Source organism: Eschscholzia californica, unplaced genomic scaffold, assembly GCF_041429995.1.
Source record: "Eschscholzia californica isolate CP2 unplaced genomic scaffold, dmEscCali1.0.p SCAF_6, whole genome shotgun sequence".
Taxonomy (NCBI): domain Eukaryota; kingdom Viridiplantae; phylum Streptophyta; class Magnoliopsida; order Ranunculales; family Papaveraceae; genus Eschscholzia; species Eschscholzia californica.
In genome coordinates, this window is record NW_028238483.1 from 22,108,960 (window position 1) to 22,126,059 (window position 17,100).

At 35.3% G+C, this 17,100-nt stretch overlaps 1 protein-coding gene and 1 pseudogene across 2 annotated transcripts; both read right to left on the reverse strand.

Moving 5' to 3' along the window:
* LOC147532478 (galactomannan galactosyltransferase 1 pseudogene) lies at window positions 1-3,103 on the reverse strand (annotated as a pseudogene). The gene is made up of 2 exons (XR_015228261.1): window positions 1,348-3,103; window positions 1-266 (listed from the first exon to the last, which is right to left on the reverse strand). The product of XR_015228261.1 is annotated as a galactomannan galactosyltransferase 1 pseudogene (transcript).
* Window positions 3,104-9,312: 6,209 nt separating this feature from the next.
* LOC147532479 (heptahelical transmembrane protein 4-like) lies at window positions 9,313-12,919 on the reverse strand. The gene is made up of 4 exons (XM_086647944.1): window positions 12,562-12,919; window positions 12,033-12,307; window positions 11,017-11,320; window positions 9,313-10,112 (listed from the first exon to the last, which is right to left on the reverse strand). Exons 2-4 carry the CDS (start codon window positions 12,290-12,292, stop codon window positions 9,459-9,461), a joined length of 1,218 nt encoding a protein of 405 aa, XP_086504070.1. The 5' UTR covers window positions 12,293-12,307; window positions 12,562-12,919; the 3' UTR covers window positions 9,313-9,458.
* Window positions 12,920-17,100: the final 4,181 nt, after the last annotated feature.

Sequence of the window (17,100 nt, forward strand, 5' to 3'; positions counted from 1 at the left end):
TTGAACCCATGAATCCTATATTTTGTGATAAGGGTAAAACATTAAAAGATAAATAAACCAAAATAATCAACTACTAGTACTCACTCAAATTAAAAGCCCTCATGTGTATGTATTTATCACCAAACTTTCTTCTTCAATTGTACGATAAAACATCTCAGGTCATATTGGTACATAATGTTGCGGTTTCAGGTATCGAAGCCTAAACAGAATACAACCTATTGATCATGTCTGGATGAAGGTAATATGAATTACGAAGGTGACATTCCCTGCACAAAAACATAAAATTTTCAATTAGGGTAACACTAAAAACGTCGAATTAGGGCAATATAATAATACTAACATTATTACATAGTATTACATAACTAACTTTAATACGAAAAATAAAATGGCATTAAAAGTGAAAACAGTCTATTGCTTTCAAAAGGTAAGACAAAGTTTTGAATTAAAGCCATATGGGCAATATAAACAAAACAAAAAGGAAAATCGATTACAAAAAAGAGAGACAATTTCTCTTTCAAATAAACCATGATTCTCGCTAATCAAATCACCATCATTTTTAGTCAAATTATACCTATGTCCCTACCCATTTACTATAAATTAGATATGTTAAGACATTTTCCATTGATCATGTACTAATTTGTCCCTACCTCCCCTGTCATATGGTACATGTTCTCGACATGTAAAACTTGTGATAAACAAAATGGTATTTTCTATTGTTTTCCAATGAGCCCACAAAAATGTACCCTGTCGTTATTCTGTTATTATAATGAAACTAACTAACCTAGTTTTCACAGGGCTATTGTAGTCATTTACTTCTAGTCTTCTACAACCTAACTTTGGTTATATATATATATGCCAGTCCTCATGGAAAAAGTGTGACATTATGACAATGACATTTTAAAAATTGGGGAATGGGTTGCAAAATTCCACATCTATACTTTTTTTTATCATAGCCCAGGGAAAACAAAATAGATATGATTGGGCACTCGACCTATAATTTTTTATTTTCAAATTAAAACCAGCACGTTTACAATACTAATGCTAGTATTCCCCAACATAATTCAATGGTTATGGTACCTAGAAAATAATAGCGTGCATCTCAAACGAACTACAATCATCAAAATATAAGCACATAAAACACTAGCAATACCAATAGAAGAACAAAGTTGTTACTAGGCCCAAGAATCTAGGTCGATTGTAGGTAGAAAGCTAATGTGGTCAACTCTAATTGGTCAGACATCTTATTTCTCTAACATCATGCACATCAGATATGGGCTGACAACTAACTATTGATTTGTACTCAACCTAAATTTCAAGTCATTTAAAATTTTTGTCTAAAAAAAATACCTTTTTTCTCTTGACTATCAACCAGAAGGAGCATCGAACGGTAGTGGTTCAAGCGAAGAAGGGTCCATTAAATCACTACGAAAGAACCCGAAATTTCGTAAAACTTGATTATCTGCAAAATTCAAAGCCTTCTCCATTCCTTTCCAACAACTATCCTCTGAATAACTTGCATTAAATTCCCCACTACAAGGTTGACAACCAGCAAAATGCGTTATAAATGGTCTTCTCCAACTCTTATACCCAATTCCTAATCTTTTTATATGTGGTTCGCGCACCTTACTATAGTACTCACTCACTTTCTCTGCATGTCTTCTTCTTAATATTTCCACCCCACTCTCAATTTCCTTGTAAGTTTCTGTCATATTATCTAACCTACCTAAAATCTCCAAAAAATACCCTTCAAAATAATATTGTTTCTCTAAATAAATCTTGTCCGCCCATTTCTTTTTTTCTTTTAACATCAAATAAACAAGAGCCGATTGATCGTCTGAATCCTCAAATACCTTTTCTTTCAGAGTCGATTTTAAGATTTTACCCCATGTATCGTAAATCGGTGAGATTGGACTCATATTGGCCCACGCATCCATTAGATCCAACGACCATTGACAATTTCGAATTAAGAAAATTCCAGCGTTTAATCCTACCCATCGTTTTTTCTCGAAAACCTCGTCGGCCCATCCATGAAGAATAAGATTATGATTTTCATACCTTTCTAATGGAATTTTGAATTCCATATCGGTGAATGCTGCGTCTGAGTCAACCCACCAGATCCATTCCGATTCAGGGTGAGCTATCATTGCGGATCGGACGAGTGGGATTTTCGCCCAACACCCATTCATTTTTGGATGAAACAGAGCTGTATTATAAAATATGTCGTATCCATGAATCCGACAGTAATCAACTTTGTTCTTGAAAAATCTCAAAAGTAAATTATCTCCGATTGGGTTTTTACAGGGTTTTGCTTGAGATCCGGTGACTAGAAGAATTCTTTGTTTAACTCCAGAAGCAAAAGATGGGTGATGATTTAACCAAGTTCTTCTTTTCTGATCCCAATTTTTGATGGGTTTATCGATTGTATAACTGAGATTTGGATCGTCATAGAAAGTTGAAGCAGAGGAATCATGGCGTAAGTTAATACCTAAGAAAGAAGAATCCTGATCGTCAATAGAATCAGAAACTGTGGATTTTCCAAAAGAGAAAGACGAAGAAGAGGAGACTGAACTTGGGTTGGGGGTTACGCCGGAGTAGAAAGTCCAGAAGAGTAAGAAAGCTAAAGCAGCTCCGGCGAGAAATTTCAAGATATGGGAAAGGATGGTAGAGGGTTTGGTACGGGTTAGGGTTTTAGACATGGTTGGTGATGATGGAGAATGAAATTGAGATTGGTGGGGTTTTTCTAAAGAAGAGAACATGTTTAGATGAAAATAAGAGAGAAAGGGTTTTGGGGATTTTTGTAGATTTTGGGGATTTTAAGGGATTTTGATTCCAAATGAGAGAGATGAGGTGGGTTGTTTTGTAGCAAGAATGGGTTGACAACTGTGAAATAAATGCTGCTTCCTTAATTCAATTTTCTTGCTTAAATTAGAGAGAGAGAGAATAAGAAGAAGGGAGAGAGACTGGATGACTGACTGCCAAAGTGAGAGAGTAGAATGGGGAAAACCGGTATTTAGGGTTGTCTTCATTGTTAAATCCTATAATTAGAATATTCCTTTTGCTGCTAATTGTGTTTGATGTTATTTAAGTAATTACCCAGTAGATTAGAGCCACCTTCCACATTTTTCATTCTTCTACTAGTAAAATTAATGATAGTGGCAATTCGGGTGGTGCCAGGTCCGCCGGACCTCCCCTTAATGAGACGGGTTTATCTGCTTAATGAGGCGGCAGATTAATGCAATATCAAAATAAACTCTATTAGTTCTATATGTCAAGTCTCAATTGAGATTTTAATTCATGTAGGAAAATAGATATTTACTCTCTAAATTCTGTATATTTGCAAATCTTTAAAGTTTGTTAGTTTATTGATGTGGCCCGAAGATTTTAGTAAAGAAATATTTAATTATTTTGAAAATATATAAATGCTTGATTTCTTTTAATCAATTTTAAAAAAAATTATAAGTTAAGACAATTAGAAGTATTTCAAGAGGATACTCTATAAAGATGGCTTCCTGGGATATTTCTATTTAACTACTTATTTTTTTCTTACTTGGTCATTTATAGATATTCTATTAAAAAACATTCTCCAATGCAACACTAAAGAAATTGAGTACTATGAATCTTATATTTTAACTATAAAATTAATTGATTTCCTTATACGACTTAAAGATCTTTTAGAGTGCACACTAAATTTAGAGTATTATTATAAGAATTTCTAATATAGTTATTGTCACGTCATTTTATAAATCCAAATTTTGTTTTGTATTGAAGATGGTTTATAAAGAAAATCTAAAACTTTTTAATTCTACTTGGTACGATAAATTCTAGAGTCTGAGTATTGCATTAGAATTGCTCTAATCATTTGAAAATTGAACTTAATGAATTAAATGAGGTCTAGGACAATTTTACACCAAAATCTTTTCTTCATCGGGCAAAAACGTTTTAAGATAATTAAGTTGAAGAATGTGCCAATTGTTAACACTTTCTCTTGGATTTATACCAATTTCTTCACGTTTAGAGCAAGTGGAGGAGGTCAATTTGCAATTAGTAATTGAGAAGATAAGTTGAATTAACACTAAACTATTTTTATATATTTATGTTTGGCAGTTGGTCAAAAGTCAATCATTTCATATTTAATACCAAACAGACGGATCTAAACTCTGTAGTAAGTTAACGATTCAAGTAGCGGTAGTACAGAAAAACCCGTACTGTGTGTGATTTGGTAGTATCCGTTAGAAAGAAAGTCGGCAGTTAGTCGTTTTGGACTAACGTGCATGCTACTCTGATTGCGGATTTACCACGTGGTTTCTGTTATTTCTCCCACTCAAGTTTCTTCTTTTCATAAGGACCACAGATTTCATTATCTACTTAGATCTAGGGTTCAAAGCATCCGGAGTTATTTAACAAAACTACGACAAGAAGCATTAGGTAATCGTCTTCCATAAATAATGGCGGTACTTGCGGGAACTTGGGGTGAGATTTGAGAGACAAGGGAGGAAGAGAGGTAGGGCCGCTATCGGTTAGAAGACCTACCCAGATACACGTGAAATGATTGTGACATATTGAATAACTTAGATCTCACCACGTACATGTAATAGTAGGAGACGCCGACATTTTTGGGCTTTTTGGTACTTTTACTTTATCTTTACTTTTACTTTTTATCTTCTTTGTCCCTTTGACCAATGTGTTTCACACTTGTTAGTCTTTGACTTTTTAGTGTAGTGATTCGACATCTACTCCAAACACACCTGAGTTCCAAGTTCGATTACACAGATATGGAGTGCAAATTCATGATTTATTCAACTTAGAACAATTAGAGTTTTTAGAGTTGTTGTATTGCTGAGTTCATTTGACTCATGCCTTCTTCGAGGCAAATTGACTATCTTTCATAGGCTGCTTCAACCGATTGTAAATAAGTGGTGTTAATGAGACGGTTGAAATCCACCATGTTGTATTGAAACTACTATTTCATCCTCTGAATATATTAGGATTTCTGTTTAGGATTATCATGTATGTTTGATTAATAAAAGTTACCTTATTGAAGGATACTTGATAGATTGTGTTTCCGAGCTTGTAGATTCTTTGAGAGACATTTCTTTTTAGGAGATTCTTCATGCGCAAGTTTGATAAATACTTTAGATTCTCATCGACATGATCTTTGATAAGATTTCGAGATTAAGTCGATAAAGCGTTAGGTATGCTTCTACCACCATGTTTCGGGATTGAGGTATTGACCTCACTTACGCGAATCCGCCTAGTCTCTTCTTAAATCCCAGGGGAAACCTGATTGTATTTGAACATTGGAAGGGCTTAGGCGCCTAGGATGATCGTCCAACCTCTCAATTCACTTATGGATTTGAGTGGTAGATCTCTACGGATTCAACCACTATGTCGACTTGATACATGTTGACCCCTTGGTCTTTTAGTCTTTTCTTGACTTCTTGATCGTAATTAACTAATGACTACTTTTTGAATCATCACCGACTACGAGTTGTTGACAAAGAATATTAAGGAGGAGGATTGTTGGCAAAGAACATTGAGGAGCAATCCCCTCCCTCACTCTTTATATATACTTAGATAGACTTAGTTTTTTTTTTTGTTGCAAGTAGATAGACTTAGTTAAAATACAATTATGTGTTTTGTTGAAACAAAATTCAATTATGTTGTTTTAAACTTTATTTCATGTTTATTTATGGTTTTCATGCAAATTCTCAATCAACATTATCTTTATTTTCACCTTGCGTACATGGGCTTCGCCTAATATGTTTATATGTATAAAAAGAAATTGTGTGTTTTAATATTTGTAAACATCAGAAAACTATAGGTTTAAAAGTTGTACCAATTCATTTTTTATGAGAGTGATACTTATTGAAATTAAAGAAATGAGAATCGAATTCTTCTTTATTCAAATCGGTAACTAGCTTTAGTCTAATTGGCAACTCTTTACCTAGTTATACGTATTCTAATGAAAATTTCTTTAAGAAAGAAAATGAATGAAAGAAAGAGAGAATAAAGTGAAAGAAAAGATTAAAAAAAAAAAAGATAATGGAAAAGTTAGGGGGCACAAAAGCTAAAGATGGATAGATAAAAACAAGCTATATCTCCAAATCAAGCTTAGTGCTTGTTGCAAACTAAACACATTAGAGTTTCCTTGGATACTGGTGCATCCTGCAAGAGAATAGAATGATAAGAGTACTATTCTATATTCAAATAGCTTAGACAATCAATTTTCTTCACTATATATTAGAAGACGACATTATTTCTAGTTTTCTCGTCAAATGTGCTTTCATTCTTGATAAACATCTCCATCGACCATCCATTTTTTTTAGAAGCTAATAACATATCGATCTAGAAAGTGATGAGCAGGCAGGCTAGCTATTACAAAGACCAAGTAAAAAAATACTTTATTTTATTCTATATTTTATATCTGAAGTGAAGTTTTCACTTTTTTTTGTTTCAATTACAAATTATATTGATAAATAAGAGTGTTCTTACCATACATTTGACAGAGTATTGTCTTTTCTTGGAATGTAAGTGAATTTAGTGCTACGAAATCGGGACATTAAATTTCTTAATTTTATTGATTTGTGTTGCAAACTGCCACAAGATCGTCTTTCTTGCACCGTGAAGATACTTTATCAGCGCGATATTACCACTTCAGAAGAAAAAGAAAAACAATTTGCACAAAAAAATACCCACTAATTATTAAGTGGGTTTTCTTTCTTGTGAACTTTAACTTTGACAGTGGGTTTCTTAGAAGCAAGAGATAAGTAGTATCTTTCTTGACCTAGAGAATTACTACTGGCCAGGGGGGGTATTAATTAGTGCTACTTTAATACTAGTTTAATTATTGGATTGTGTTTGGACTTTGGATTTATAGATCTGGATTTAATGTGTCCGACAAAGCCACATTGTTTGGAGCAGAATGAGGCTGACCCACAGAGAAGATCCAATAAAAACAAGATTTCTTTCTCCAAGAACATGTGTAGATCCGATGAGAATGCCATACTATTTGACAAACACTAGTTTTTCCAGCTACTCTTCTAGATTTCTCAAATATGGGCAAGTATTATTTCTAGGGACGTTTTATTGTCACTTTCTTTCGTGTTAATAGCGCTCCTGTTTTATTATGTCGAATTGATCTTGGTTCATTTAAGCATCTTCAATAATTAATTGTTGTTGTAGGATTCAATTGTTTTTGTGAACAAAGTTCTCTTCTTTTTTGGTGAAGTACAAAGTTCCGTTTGAACCTACAAATAGTTTTTTACCAAATAATATTCTGATCCTAACATTTAATCCTAACCCAAATAATTATTTAATTTGAATCCGTAAGATGACTAGTTTAGAGAGAGGAAATAAAATTCACATATGATCTCAACATTTAAAGACTTCCAAGATTTATCTCACAAAGAATCGAACTAAAAGAGAAATATAAGGTTTATGATCTTAAAATTTGGACTATAGATAATTGAATAAAAGGCTCTATTAATAATTTCTTATTGAAGTCAACAGTTGGTAGTCCAAGTAGTTTCAAGGTGTTGACATAAACTCCAGAAAGCCCTGGAGGTTCCAGGTTCGAATCCCAGAGAAGGTGAAATCTTTGGTTATTTGAATTGGGATTATTAGGGTGTAAATAATGTTGTTGGCCTTTAGGGCATGTTCTAGTTGGGCTATAGGCCCGGTCCTGTTAGTGTTTGAGTGGGCGGTTATCGAGCTTATCACATCTATGATGTATCAAGTGCCAAATGTAACGACATACGTAGATCGTAGTCGAAAAAAAAAAAAAAAAAAAATTTCTTATTGAATAAAAGGCTACGTCAATAATTTCTTATAGATAATCAAGAATCGGTTTATTTTCATCTTGACCAAGAAACAGAGGAACTCCGTCGTGGGAGTATCAGCGATGTTTGTGAGAACTCTCTTCCTTACCCTCCGCGAAGTCAGGGGGTACGAAAGATGGGAAAATATAGACCAAGAACGAGTATCTTCATCAGAAACACGATGGTGATCCATAAACTGATTTCTCTTACTTCTTCCTCTCGATCTAGTGTTACCATTTCATGCCCTCTCTCTCACTGTGATCTCTGAATCTAGACAATGGAAAACCCTAACTTCTTTATTGCAATATTTTCTGACTTAAACCCTAAATTCTATGGTTTCAAACGAAATAGTCGCAATTCGACGTTGGGAAACTCTTATTGTTTTTTGTTCATATCTGATGTAGCGATCCTTAATCTTATACACCAGTAACAGGAAATCGATTCAGTATTGAACTTGATAGTCATATAGCCGTATCGGTTATCGTTGGATCTGTGTTTGTGGATATTGCTGGTAATTTTTCTTTGTATGTAAGTACAATAAAATTCACGACCTTTAGGGTTCTCATTCGTGATCTTTAGGATCCTTAATTTGTGACTTTTAGGGTCTTTTTATTTTATTTTTGCATTCTTGTACTTCTTTCCCTTCATGTTGTCTTTACTTTTGTGAGTTTCATGTTCTTATTTACTTTAGTAAATCCATGTTTTACTCAAAGGAGTCAAAACAAGCAAAAAAAAAATTTCTTATGAACTGGGGGCAATAATTTAGAGGCGTTGTATACAGAAAAAAAAAAATTCAATGAGCGTAGAATAGTTTTAAAGCTGCCCCTGGCTCCCCTCTCAAAGGCAATTGTAGAGTGGAGAAAAGAAGCGCCAATAACACTTGAAAGAGACGCTCTTAAAATTACCCAATACAGTCGGATGTATGAGTATAAGATCCTTAATTTGTGACTTTTAGGGTCTTTTTATTTTATTTTTGCATTCTTGTACTTCTTTCCCTTCATGTTGTCTTTACTTTTGTGAGTTTCATGTTCTTATTTACTTTAGTAAATCCATGTTTTACTCAAAGGAGTCAAAACAAGCAAAAAAAAAAAAATTTCTTATGAACTGGGGGCAATAATTTAGAGGCGTTGTATACAGAAGTAGAATAGTTTTAAAGCTGCCCCTGGCTCCCCTCTCAAAGGCAATTGTAGAGTGGAGAAAAGAAGCGCCAATAACACTTGAAAGAGACGCTCTTAAAATTACCCAATACAGTCGGATGTATGAGTATAAGATAATAAAAGAGTAAATGTTTGATTGATCACACATACTTCTCCATTTACAAATTGGTAGTGGAATTGTTCCAACAGCAGAGGTGGTATATTTTTTTTCTTCTCATTGCCTGAATCATTGTCAGTCGGGTGCATTTAGAACTTGTATCAAATTTCATATTTGACAGAGAAAAAGAATCATAGAATGATCTCCATGGGAATAAGAAACAAATACAAACTAAGGACAATTGGCACACAAGACTCCATCTATATCCAATACAATACAAGTAGATTCTGTGCTTACCCATTCATAATCAACACACATACTACAACAACAACTATCTTTCTTTCTCTCTCTGAAACACTTTCTCTCTCTCAGTACTCTTTTGTTTCTCTAACAACCTTGTAGATCCCTCCATTTCAGGTACACCAGCCCAGCTCTATAATGTGTATAAGCTCCTGCTAAAACCAACACATGAAACAATTGATGGCTATGTCCAGCTATATCGAATTTCCCAGGCATCCATCTCTCGGGAATCCTAGTAGCATAAACAAGAGCTCCAGTTCCATAAAATACACCCATTAGTATCTCATACCCTGTTGTGTGCAGAGCTTCAGGTTGATCCTTGAACAAGATTAGTTTATGAAGTATCGGCGCCACTCCAGAGAAACCCATGCCGAAAAATAAAGAAGCCCGTATGTTTCGGTATTCAGGTGTCTGAAAAACTGGAACCAGTGAGGCCAAAACTGTGGCGATACCTAGTAGAGTTATGAAGCCCAAGTAAAGGTTGCAGAAAAATGGGTCACACATGAAGGAATAATAGACGGGTGGGTAGAAAGAGGTTGCAATTAGGGCTGCAATTCCTGCGTAGTCAAGTCTGAGCATTATGTATGCGAGGCGCTCTGAGTGGCAAGATAGAAGGTGACACGTGCTGCTTGAGAGTAGACAGAACATGGCTCCACCCAAGAAGGCGAAAAATGGCCACCGAGTTATTGGTCTCAAAACTAGTGGTGCTATCATGTTTGCTACATCTTCTTTCACGCTTCGCTGCATTTAAAGTATAAGAATGTGAACATTAAACTATATACATCACAGAATTAATTCAATCCTCAATATCGAATAAAGGACAAGTGAAAGTAGGTATTGAAACTAATGGTATCAGTACTATTCATACGTCAAAATTAACTCAGACTCCAGTTGGCAAGTAACAGATTGTTTGGTCATGGGCCACGAAATTCACCCAAGAAAATTGTGGTTGCACGATTTGAATCTAAGATGTTGATGGAGTTTTTTTATAGATAAATAAACAATAAACAATGACATTATAAACAGCCAAGTTGGTATTCTTAAAGCACAAAATATTTGCAGATATTGCTGTCTACTGAAGTCATTTATCTTCTTCAGGAGGACCCGGTGAGTTTTTCTATATACCATTTAAAGATATCATTTTGACCATTGTTTCTAACCACTCATCTTACTGTTCTCATATCTTCACAATATCCATTAAATTACTTCCTAGAAACTTTATGAAGTAGAGAGAAATTTCTTTCCATGGGTAGAACTGTGTTAGTTTCTAGATTGTCTTAGGATGAATGAAGATTATGTTCACAAGTTCCTTGAAAATAATCGTACTTGCACAAGAATCGTGTTAAGTCCATAAAAATATCAATCTACCTTTAATGGCATTTGTGTATAGTGTAACAGTTGTTGATCAGAAAGTAGAATAAATTGGAAGAGAAAACAAAGTAGATATGTGTGCAGCGGTCACCCATTTTTGGGATCTTTCACGTTCTCATACCATATCTGACACCTCGTACTGCCCTACTAGTCTTGGAAATAGATATCGATATTTAGTGTCCACGTCAATATGTAGTGTTTGGGTCAATTGAATAAGAAAAATGCGTTTATAACTTACTAATCATAGATTGAGTACAAGAAAAATGGAAATTACCAGAACACAAACATCGGTATGATTGGCGGTAGAGAATCTCTCTGGTAAACAGTTGGTGAGAAGTTCTAGTAAACTCCACCCAGGCAATGATGGGAGCATATCCATTGAAGGCAAAGAAGTCTTTACTTCCTCCCTCAATCTTTGCAGGGAAGGAAGGCAAGTCAATAGTTCTGCTTGTATCTTTTGAAGATCTGCATTCCTCCACACTTCAGGCAAATGTTGCAGAGAGTGGAGATCAACCTTTGGAATTTTCATTGCAGTGTATATTGTTAAAGCAAGGAAGATAAAAAAGCCGATCAAGTGCCTGAAGAAAACAAATGGATTATGTTTAATACTAACGAAGAAGAGAAGTTCGACAAAAAAGAAGGAAAATAATAAACACTCCAACGGGGCAAAAAAGTTGATCATATAAATCGCATAGAAGGAAGGAACCCCATTCATATTCTTATACGATTAACATTCTACATACGACTCTGTAAAACTGCCGAAGACCTTTGAAGAATACACCACCTTTCGGATCTCTTCATGAAACCCCTCACAGCATTTCCAAGTACAGTTCTTACTAGAGAAATCACTTTAATACTTCAAAGAAAATGAAAGGAATCATTTCTATCTGAATTCCTAAGAGTCGAGACTGTGATTCTAAACTCTAATAGAGTGTGAAGATCGGTAAGACATTTGAATAATTTCGCTTAGCTAGTGTTCAAATGATAATAGTTCAACTGGCATATTGAAGTGCCTAACCATGATGAACCTAACTAGACCAACTCATAATGTGCTCATTTCTTGAAACTCCCAATCACACACTCATACGAGAGACTTCTCAGATCAATTCGAGGAAAACGAGACATTCATTCGACAAAAACACTATATGAGTATCAATATCATCAAAGCAAGTAGCCAACAAAACTCAAATTTCATCAAGAAAGAAAAAAATTAAACATAACCTTAACATTCAAAGCTTTGTAATTGAAAAAGAAAGTAAAATGCAAAAGTAGGGATAGAATACTTCTTACGTCCAAACATTGAGAGTCTCATTGTGAATGGTGAAAATGCTAAGTAAGGTTTGCTTCAATGGCCACTCTGATCTATAATGACCTAAAATATATTCATTATCCCTCAAATAACCAGGCAATGCATGATACTCAACAAGCTGATACTTCACTTTCTTCCATAATCTCTTCCCCTTTCCTTCCTTTGAAATAGCTCTATTCTCTTCTTCATGATCAACATCATGATTCTCAATTTTTCCTGAATTCTCATTACCCCTTTTCATGATTCCTCTTAAATCCTGCCAAAAAATTAGAACAAAAACTGAATCTAAGTACAAGATAAGAACAACCCATGATTAATAAACCAACAAGTACATTGAAATTTAAGGAAAAAATAACAAGTACATTAAAAAATTAATTCTTTATCTTTGATTCAGAAAACCCAGATCAGAAAAATTAAAGAACCAGAGAATATAACGATCCCCATGAAAAAATACACAAAATTTTCGACCTTTTAGCTAAAAAAAAGAATCACCCAGATTAGAAATCGTACCGGAGAAAGTAATTCAGACGTCAATTTTATTGATTTCTTGACGGAGAGAAAGAGAGAACCCAAAAAAGAAATGAAAGATGTAGTTGGAAATTGAAGAAATCAAGTAAACGGCAATGAATTGGAGTGACTTTTTTTACACTTGTTTGTCTGTTTAATAGAATAATGGAAAAAATGGAGGAATGACTCTCTCTCAAATCTCAAATATGAAGACGGGATCACGAGAAATGGTGAAAAGAGACGTCACTTTCTTTGAGGAGGAAAAAGAAAAAAGATATTCGTCAAATTATTCGGTGGAGATGCTCACAAGCAAGGCCACAAACCCACAAGAAGGTTTCCTATACGGAACCTTGTAGTCGGTGCCTATTTGGTTGGAGATATTTGTGAGAGAACATCTCTCGGGGTTGCTTTGGGTTTTTCAGAGCAGAAGCCAAGCTGATATTTTCCATGGGCGGGGTTGAGGGACCGGGAGCTTGTTCCCTCGTTGCATCGGTCGGGTTGTGTTTCTATAGCGATTAAGAATATTGGGTTGATTCAAACGGGTTATTTTTAAAATTTCAGTGTCCAACACCTGTGTATTTTTTTTTTTTTTTGAAACCACGCGAACCATTTGCATTCATAAATGATTAAAATCACAATGTTACATGGATGATAATTGTTATTTATCTCCTCTGAAAACTTCATGAGAGTTACATACCTTTAAATGTAAAGTGCCTCATAAAGAGAAAGAAATTGACTCGACACTGACTCAAAGAAAAGACCTTAAAGGCTGACAAAAGATCCTAAAGATCGAGAATGAAAAGACCCTAAAGGTCGACAAAGTAAAACACAATACTTTTTTCCTCGAAGATACCCCAGCCGAGAGAGCCGCCGCCGCCATTACCAAGAAGACGCCGCCGCCACTAAGGAACCACCAATTATTGTACTAAATATGTAGAAATACTAAAGAATCTCTCTCTTCAACCTATCCCCGTACTACACCACCGCCACGGATCACACTACCAAAAAACACCACCGTTGCTAGCCACCACAAACCACCACCACCATCACAGAACCCTCCGCCACACCACCATCACCAAAACCACCAAATCAATCCACAATATCCAATCGCATCCCCACCGCCGCCACTATAATCACTGATCACTACCACAAATCCCACCACCGTCACCATTTACCACCAACACTGCTCTTCAACACCACCACTACTCCACCCTAAAACATCACCACAGAACCCATGCCTCCACCATACCACCAACACGAAACCCTACCAAATCAAGCCACAAATCCAATCGCACCCCCATCACCGCCACTTGAACCATTTATCACCACCAAACCCGAAAACTCAATGCCACCATAAACCACACCACCACAACCAGATCATGCCTAGGGAAAATCCACCATCACGAACGATGATAAAACAGTAAGAGAGAGAGAGAGAAAGAGATGTAACCCTCGCCGGATCCGACGAGGGTTATACTTGACAGAGACGAAGACGAAGTGTTCTTCTTCTTGTCGTTGGGGTAGATCTAGATTTTAGAGAGAAGGGAGGTCTTTGGAGCATGTGGGGGCACATTTATTTTTTGTTGAACAGGGATAACATAACAAACAAACTAAGAATCAAATCCCTGAAGAGCTGATTTTGCCAGATTGTGCGCGAACCAATTATGCTTTCTATTGCAACGCTTGAAAGTGATATTATTGAAAAGTGTCCTCGACTTTTGTATTTCTGCCAGCACAACTGTGAAGTCCAATGTATATTGGATTTGTTTTGTGTTAACTGTTTGATGATCGACTGGTTATCTCCTTCAATGATGAGGTTGTCTAAATGTAACGATCCGACCCACTTCATAGCTTCTAAAATGGCTTTTGCTTCTCCTTCTTCACTGTTTCGTGCTCGAGATCTGATGGAGCGAGTATTTAGAGTACGAGAATTGTGATCCCGTATCACCATCCCAATACCTATAGGTTTGGTATAAGTTTGAAATGAGACATCGACATTGATTTTGTAATGATCATGAGGAGGTGGTTGCCATTGATCTAATGATTTATGAACCTTTTGTGTTTTATCATGATTCTTCATAAGGTGAAATTTTGGATAATTTTGAATTGCATCAATTGTATTCTAAATTACTATGTTAGTATTTTGAAATTGAGCCTTACATCTAGCTTTCTAGAACATGAATAATGTTGTTTTCCAATGTTGGTTTCCATGTAGTGATCCATTCAGAGATGGATATAATATTTTCTGAATGAATGTTAAAGTAAAACCATACCCGCCGAGCATGTTCACAATGTAATAATGCATGTTCTATAGTTTCAAAGTGTGTTTCACAAATTTGACATATATTGGTTTTTCCAATGAATCGCCCAATTTTATGAAGAACCGGCAATGAATTAGAGCAACATTGTCACGTAAGTAATTTGATTTTAGGAATCACATCTAGATGCCATATGAAATGCCATTTACCTTTATGGTATTCGGAGTTATACTTTTCATGTTTTGATTAAAAAGAGATGCGATTGTGAACTTACCATTCGTTGTAAGATTCCACTTCATCTCATCAGATCCATATTGATGTATGGTAATAGCACGAATAGAATTGACCAGCATAGGACCTAAATGATTTTACAGAACCTGATAATTCCAATTACCTTCAGTTATGAATTGGGAGACTTTTGTCAATGAGGAATTTTTTGAATTGCTAATCGATGGGTGAACGTTTGGAATCCATGGATCCGTCCATATATTGACGCTTCTACCATCATGAATTTCCCAAATGTAATTATCATCAATAATATCAAAAGATTTTGAAATGTTTTTCCAAATCCAAAAGTGATGTGCTTTAGCTCTAACATAGCTATTATCTTTAATACGATATTTTGATTTAAGAACTTGAACCCAAAGCGAAGAAGGTTCAGTTTTAAATCTCCAAACTAGTTTTCCAAGGAAGAAAAGTTTTTAGAGTACAAAATTTTGAGAGAATTTTTTCCCTTTTGTTTCCCCCAACTCCAACCTATATTCCTTCTCTGCTCTGGTAATGGTCGTCGGAAAGTAGCCACTGTCGACGACCATTAATTTTTTTCAAATCTTTCTCTATTCTCATTTGATCACTACCATTTCCCACAACAATCATTTCCCTCTCCTCTTCCCCTCTGTCAGTCTGTCTCTCTCTTTCTTGCTGTGTGTTCTGGTGAAAGAAGGACCCATTTGTTGGAATAAATAGAGAGAGGAAGGAGGAGAGAGAGCAAAAAAGATAAGTGGTGTTCGACAAGGAACTAAATTTCAACGAAAATTTGGTCAGTCTCGAAATAAACATTTTCGGTTCGTGTGGAAATATTACAAATCCATTGAAATGATCGAAATCCGATGCAATTGTATATTAAACCATAATGAAGCATACAAATATTGTATATAATGGATTAATAAAATCTATTAGTTTGAGGTGGTATAGTTAACAACTCATCTATAGTTAACAACTTATTGATATAGTTAACGACTCAGTTAGTTTGAAAAAGTATCGTCAATTACACAGTTATATCGCAGGTGTTACTAAGATAAAATCAATTTAGGCAGTTAAGTTAGTGGGTAAATTATTCAAGCAGATTTCTATTAGTATATTTGACGAAATTTTAATCATGTCGGTGAAAATTTTAAATTTTTTTAATAATTTTGACATTTCCCTCATGTCTGTGGAAACAATGCAAGAAATAGTTGTAAGCCTGATTTTATGCACCTAATCAAAATTTAGCAAATATTTTGAAAATTTTCATTCTTTGGTGTTGCGAGGAAGAGAGAGAAAAAAAGATAAGTGGAGTGGGAGGAGAAGGGAAACAAGAAAGGGAAGACAAATATTGTGGTCGGAGGTAGTAGCCGGGGATGGATGGCCTGAGATGAAGAAGAAGAAGAGGTTTTGCCGCCCCGAAGAAATAGACAAAATCCAAATTTTCCTGTTAAATTTTGTACCCTGAAAATTTTTCTTGTTTCTCAGGCGTATTGTTATCAACTCTTTGGAGGATTTGAAGTGAGAACTCAAACTCCGTTCATTTCAAGAATGTTGAGTACAAATGTATAAGAACTTATTATCATACATCTTTTTACTAGACCATCATCATACTTTGTCACTTTGGTCACCACCACCATTCAACCATCACAACCACTATCCACAACCCACAACCACCACCACCACACCTATATGCACTAATGTATATCACCATGTATGCGTATTACATATATGACTATACATAGGAATCGTCAAGCAAATTCATGGAAATATTAAGTGGGTTATGTGGACAAATACTAACAGATTGAGTTCAGGCAGGATGCTGGGTAACACTCCAAACCTTGAGTCTGGTTCATTTGCCTTATCGAGTTGGTCAGGCTAAACCGGTTGTAGAGCTTCACATGTTTATGGCCTCTAACAGTCTCTGACGTCCATTACGGATTTTGGGTTCTCCAACTTGTTTCCGAATCCAAGGCAAGTGATCCAATTTGGCTCTCAATTAATTTTTTTTTTTTTTTTTGTTGAGGTACAGAGAAACAAA